General features: G+C 29.8%; 1 protein-coding gene across 1 annotated transcript in view; it reads right to left on the reverse strand.

The window, feature by feature from the left end:
- The window catches only part of LOC126746648 (metabotropic glutamate receptor 2-like), a 593,383-nt gene extending 587,505 nt beyond the window's left edge, over positions 1-5,878 (reverse strand). Inside the window, exon 1 of the mRNA XM_050454987.1 lies at positions 5,519-5,878. Coding sequence (XP_050310944.1) covers positions 5,519-5,858 — 340 coding nt within the window. The 5' untranslated portion in view covers positions 5,859-5,878. The remainder of the gene's footprint in view (positions 1-5,518) is intronic.
- Between the last annotated feature and the right edge of the window lie 1,469 nt (positions 5,879-7,347).

Below are 7,347 nucleotides of genomic sequence, written 5' to 3' on the forward strand. Positions count from 1 at the left end.
CCACACTGTATATATTCAGTCAAAATATTTTATAATAAGACAAGATATTAACTTCGTACCCGACATTTCAAAGTTGGGTTTGAAATTTTAGAATTATAGAAATTTTCGCCTTTACCTGACCAAAAGTTTTAAAATTGTTGTAAAATTTAACAGCTATTTATACAAAAAGAAGATATTTAATTAAAAAAAAATATTACGGATACTTAAAAATGACTCCTAAAAATTATTTTAAGGAAAGAGAAGATATGTATCACTCAGATTTGTTGTTTCCTAAAATGAACGTTTTTGATGTAAAATTGTTATTACAAGATATAAGTCATTACCAGAATACTCAATATAGACAAAATGCAGTGTTAAAGCTTCGGGTTTAAAAAACAATTAATCAAAGAGGTTTCGATTATTTGAGCGCTAATATTTATTAAAAAAACTTCTCATATCATTAGAACTGTACAGGTAATTTTTACTTTTAAAAAGGGAATTCAATTCTTCTTAGCAAGTGAAATCAATAGGAATAAAGTATCTTTCCTTTGAGGCGACAAGAATACCTCCAAATATTAACATCTATGATCTTTAAATGTATTCATCCTGGTTTCAGTTTATTTTTTAGGGTTAGCTTAGTTCACTTTTTAGAGTCAGTTCATTGGCGTTCTAGTATAGTGTCTAAAACTTATTATATTATAAAGTTTTCTGTTAAGGCAATGCTTTGTGTTTATTGTATTATGTGAAAAAAATTATTTGTATGATGACATTATTTCAATAAATGCCAGATGATGATGATTTGTTATTTTATTTATTATTTTGACTTTTGATATATAAAAAGAAGGTTTTAATTTTAGCTAGTATAAAATTGTGAATTTAATTAAATTATTTTTATGTTTTTAACTAAAAACTTCGAAAACAAAAAATATGAAAAAAAAAATCATTTTTTTTATCACTTTATATTTGCAAATTGTTTTTTTTTTTAATTTTGGAATATTACTTTTAAGATTTGGTATTTTTTTTTATAAATTAAAAAAAAAATCATAAAATTCTGAGTTCAGATTTTTTCAAGCTTATATTTTAGATTTCTAAAATTATTTAAAAATAGAAAATTTATAACTTAAAATACAGTGGTACTGAATTTTAAATTTTGAATGCTGGTATTTAATGCCAAATTTTTTTGGCCTTAAATAGTATTATTGCCCAACTTACTAGACTACGAAAGTATTAAAAGGATATAAAGGCTTTGCAGTTAAATTTACAACACGAGAAAATTCTCAACCAAGTGGTCTCTTTCTATTCCACTTCCAAAAAAGAACAACGTAACAAGATGTGAAGATCACATTTTAATGAGTGACACTCTAAAAATGTTTTGACGGGTCATTTATAATAGAATTTTTACAAAATGCGAAAGCGGTATTAGATACCTACAATTCGGATTTTGAGGTGTAAGACAGAGATGTGTCATCTCCCCAGTTTTAATATTTTCTCCAAAAACATCATCCAAGAAATTCTCGAAAACAATAATTATGTATCAGACTAAATGATACATGGATCAACAATACCATAAATAGATAACACAGTCCTGATACTGGATAATATGAATGATGTCCAAAGGCTCAACACAAAGGACAAAATTCTAAAGAAACATACCCTCTAACGATAGTGAAGACATAAAACGACAAAAAAGTTTAACTGTCTAGGTACTTCTTATGTATAGACTGGTCTTTAGAGCTAGAAATCAAATTCCGGATAAAAAAAAGTGAAGAGCTCTTTCATGTTAGTCAAAAATGTCTTTACGAACTTCCCAGAATATAACTCAACCCCAGAATAAGATTTACATAATATTAGAGTAATGTCGTCCGCTATAGAAGGCTGAATAATAAACATTAGCTCAAAAAATAGGCTGGAATCATTTAAAATGGGGATATATGAAAGAATCTTAAGAATCCCAGGGACATCAAAGACATTTTGAAAAGAAGGGGTTTAGGCCAAAATAAGATGTCTTAGCCCCAAAATACCAAACATATAGGACAGAAATAGGAACCACAGGAGAATTAATTCACACCACCAGAAATGTGAAAAACTGTCAGTTTTTTTAGTCCGATTTTAAAAGAGGACGATGATGATTCAGTTTTTGCACATGGTCTTACAATTAGGAACTAACTTCTAAATATGTTTAAATTTTGTATATTTTTTTTTATTTTAAAGAAATATAAAACAGACAGACTTTGACTTAAAACATAACTCAGAGTTGGGCCATTACCCATTGATGCCATTACAATCTGCCTTCTGTTTATTCTATTTGACTCGTTCTTGATTTTTATTGTTTTTCTGGACTCTCTGCATTTTTATTTTGCTACTTTGAAGCATTCGTAATCGAGTCTGGTTCCTTAATTTGAAGACTTTCACGCATTCGTCAGTAATTTTTTTTTCTCCTATGGTGATTTGAATACTGTGAGAATTGTAAAGTGGGGTGAGATTGATCGGCCGGGGTGACATTGGTCATTTATCATCACATATATAGAGGTGGCAATTATGTGCCGCACGAGGCGACAATTATTTGTTTGGGCTTGTCTGAGATTAGGTTCTATTATTGTTAGTATGCAAATAACATCGCAAGAAAGTTCTGCTGCTTTAGAGTTAACCTTAACTTTTGGCCTATTTTCATATTTCTGGTACTTTTGATGATAGGGAAAAAACACAGGTAAGTTCATTGTTTTTAGTATAGTCGAATTATTTTGTAAGATATTGCGATGGTAGTTTTAAGTATTTTGCATTTTTCATTACGGCATTTTTATAAATATGGCGGATAATATTAAATAGGGTGACATTGATCATGTTTAATCTGACCTCACGTTAAATACGTTTAAGAAATTAATGTTAAATATTTTTTACAGACTTGAGAATTATAGTTAACATGGAAAGAACGTAAAAAAGAAAATTAGGCAGTAGAAGTAGTAGGCAATTTTAGTAAAGAACAAATTAATCAGGCGTTGCACGATGTACTGGAAAATGCATTGTCACTAAGAAAAGCCTAAAAAAAACACGGATTGGCCTACGGAATATTGAATATCAAGTTCCATGGGAGAAAAATCAAGAAAATAGGTGGGCAATCTGCGTTTACATATAAGTAAGAGATAGCCATTATTAACAGTATTTTAAGATCTGCAAACTGGGGTTATCTTGAGAAAATTCGTTAAAAGTGGTAGAACTGTACCTCGATTTAAGCAGAATATCTGTAGATTGACTGGTTTAATAGCTTGCTGAAGAGACATCGAGATATTGCTTGTAAAAGATTGTCAAGTAATATAAAAAAAAAGCCGAACAGAATTATCTCCTGACTTAATTAACAATTTAAAACAATTGAGAACGTTTCTTTCAAAAATATTTTTAATTACGACGAATCCAATGTCTCAGATGACCCTGGAAAAAAAATGTACATGTACCGGAAAGGTACCAAATATCCTAAAAAAGTATGCAACTATTCAAAATCGGTTACTTCAATATTTACCTTAAGTAATCTACAAGTCGGAAAATCTATGGGACACTTGGACAGAAACTGGTTCCAAGGGCAGCATATGCTGCGAACAACCATGTTGTTCACTGAGGACACGATATAATCAAACCTCGCATGGCTAGATTGATATGTCAACGTTCAATGATTAGTTTTTTACTTGTTTCTTACCACACGCTAGGCGACTCGAGGAAAAAAGGTGTTAATAGAAGACAACCTAGCCTCGAATTTTAATTCATATGTTCTAAGGCAATGTGAAGAAAATATTATAATATTTGCTTGCTTGCCATGCAACTTCACCAATATTTGTCAGCCTTCAAACCCTCGCATTCTTTAGACCCTTCAGAGAAAGCTAGGGAAAAACTTTAGCATCCTGGAAAATACAAAATTCCAAAACCTCTGCCATTCCAAAAGATAAATTTCTCAAGTTGTTAAAGCAAACACTTAAGTACATGGATAAAGTACCACCTAAAAGACCAGAAGAAGAAAAAAAATCTTCAAAAAGAAATTTACTTTCTTGTTTTGAAGCGTGTGGTATTGCACCATTTATTGATTGAGATGTCGAGTTTTGGAAAAGCTGCCACAAGACGCTATTAACGAAGTCGAGCTGAGATGCTCTCTTACCGACTTTGTGAAAGACTTGACATAAAATTCTGGCTCTGATAAATCTCGACGTAAAAAAAAACTGCTAGCAGCTGAACCATGCCAAAGCGTTTCAGCCCCGAAACATCTGACGAGTCCAGTGAAAATGATGCAAATAAATATTTTGAATTAGATGACAGCGAAAACGATATTGCTATTAACAAATATAAAGAGGAGGTTAAATATGTTCACTTCCTGTTCAAAGCGCCACTGTTTCATGCTATAAAATTAACGTGATCAATCTCACCGTATTTACAGTATAAGATAGATCACCTTTTTTTTTGTGACATCTCTTAACAATTATATTAAAACTAGTATTAAATTCAAAAAAGTAGTTCATTTTTCTCAAAGAGACCTCTTGATAATGAAAATCTATATTGTAATTTGTGTCTATGCATTGTTATTTTTGTACTAGGGTTGCTTTCTATTTTCTTTTAGATCTGACGATGCCTTAGGGCGAAACACTTGTAATCAATTTTTTAAAAATAAACATCTTTTGAGACCTTTGACTTTGTGTCCCTCTAATCTCTGAATTTTTAGTATTAAATTATTATTCTTTGGGCCTTAATAGAATACTAAAAAATGTTTAAAGATAAAAAAATAGGCGAATTTTTAAAATATAAAAAAAATAAAGTTATAATTGATCAATGTTACCTCACTCTACGGTATTAAAGAATACTAATAAATTTTTAGCTATTTTCTACATTGCGCCAGCCTTGTCTGTAGTCCTGATGCTAAATTTGTTATTTTTCTTTGAAAGCGTCAGTGCTCCATCTCGCAATCTGTTCTTACGTCGTTAATATCACTGCCATGTCTTGCAGTAATTGAAACGTGATCAATCTGATTTCTCGTTACTTCGTTATTTAAAATCACGATACTTTTATGGTCAAACATCGCTGATCTAATGAGAAGATTATCTGGGGTCGCGAAATTCACCAGTCGTAGACCATTGTCATGATATTGTTATTAATGTAGGCCGCGTTTACCGATTTTAGGATCAGCATAAACTTTTAGATTTTGGTGTGTCATATTGAATTTTTAGTAATAATATTACTTTGTTTTTTTTTTCTCAAATTTTTTACTTATAGTCCATATTTAGCACGATTTGTATTAAAAATCTGCTATAGTTCCTGGCTTCTAAAGAAAAAACTATTTAAAAAAACCCGAATGGCTGCTTAATTCTGTAGTTGAAAAATACTTTTAAATAGAAATTCATGGACAGCATTTACATTTAAAATGTAAGCCAATATTTTCAAAAGTAAGAAACTAAAACCATCATGACTATACATCGGACAAGTATAAATAAGACCCAGTTTAGAGGCCAATAAATAAAACATTTCCACCAAACTAAAACACTCGTTCCCTACATAAAACTCTTACCTATCCGAACTTCCTCTTTAGCACCTCCAAGCAATTCATTAACTTTTTCACCCTCATCAGTTTCGTTCCATGTCGAAGTTTCACAATTTTTTAACGTCCGGTTTGCGTCATCGCACTCGCTATAAAACTCCGTCGATAAAAAAGAACGTTGCTCATAATACATATCAGTGTCATTGCCGGATTGGATGCTCTCGAGACTTGGTCCAATAGTATTGGCTATATGCGACTCATTCCCCATTGACTTTGGGGTCTGCGGTACAGGTTTCGGGCCATTTCCTTCGGAATTTATGGATCCGACGACCGATACGAGGATGGAGACTACGGAGAGATACCGGTTCATTGTTTTGTTTGACTGATTTAATTCAGCTCATTTTGAAACCTGGAACAATACAATTAGATAAATGAAATATGTTAAAAAATTAATATAGTTATACGAAAATACAGTTTTTTATTTTTACATTAATAAAATTTGCATTTTACTTCTGCTTTATGAGTTATCCGGAAGCTTTGTAAAAAGGTCGGTTAGTAAAAGTAGCAGAGAAAAATTGCAATTATTGATCAGGTTTTAGGAGCTCTATCTATATATCTCTATATATTGCTAAATAAAGAGCAATTTTTTTAAAAGAATCTCTATAGAAATATGCCAGGGTTTTGAAAAATGACGCTTGAGTTTTTAGTTTCATTGAATTTAGAACTTGAATATTTTGACTAGCTCAAGATTTTGATATTAATTATAGAATTCTACATTTCTGGGATTTTGGTAATATTTGGTTTTTAAAAATAAAAGAATATTTAAGCTCAAGGTCTAGAATCTTTTATATGTTTGGCTTTCGCTCATGCTACTTATTAGATTTTTGGCTTTAAGATTAAATTTTCGGACTTTTTAATTTAAATATTAGAAGAAAAAAACTGCTTTAAGCCTAAGTTCTTTAATATTAATATTTTAATTTTATTACACTAAAACATTTAATATTTTGATATTCGACCTTAAGTTTATGAAAATATTAGAACTGTTTGCGTTTTTAAATCTTAAAATATTTGCAAAAAAAAATATAATTTTTTAGCTTTACAGCAAGATTTTAGTATTAAAATCCTTGAAATATTTTAATTTTCAATTTTGCTAATAAATGGTTTTTTAATTATATTAAAAAAATTAGAGATCTTTAAGTCACGAATTATGCGTTTTCTTTACTTTTTATATTTTAGGTCTTCTTTCGAATTATCAGGTTTTTAACTTAGAGACCATTTAAATATTGCAAAATAATTTTTCCACTACCGTGCGTAAAGTACTCTCTTTACACACTCCTTAAAGCTTATAAAGTTTTACTTTTTACAAAATAGTGCGTAAAAGGTAATTTGACGTTTATTTGACACTTAATTTATAATTTGTGAAATTTTTTTCATGTTTTTTTATACATTAGTACATAGAGTAATTTTTTACGCACTAGTGCGTAAAGTTTATTATGTCGTAAAGTTAGTTCTGTATTTTTTTATTTTTTTATTTTTTTATGTTCTCTTTGGTAGTAGAAGATATTTTGTATGTTACACATATATAAAATCCCCTTTTTTATCCCCAATTAAATTTCTTATTCATAAAAAAACGATCATTTTACACGCTTGTTACCTAAATAGATATTTTAGTTTAAGTTCTTGAATTTCAGTTTTTTAAACATTTTAGTATTAATCCTTGATCTTTCAAAAATATTGGAATTTTTAGTGTTTTGGGTTTTTTAAAATTCTGAAAAAGACAGAAATATTTTCAGTTTTACCGCAAGATTTTAATATTCTATTCCTCAAAACACTTTAACGTTAGATTTTGGTAATTTTAG

The sequence above is a fragment of the Anthonomus grandis genome, chromosome 17 (assembly GCF_022605725.1).
Source record: "Anthonomus grandis grandis chromosome 17, icAntGran1.3, whole genome shotgun sequence".
In the NCBI taxonomy this organism is placed as follows: domain Eukaryota; kingdom Metazoa; phylum Arthropoda; class Insecta; order Coleoptera; family Curculionidae; genus Anthonomus; species Anthonomus grandis.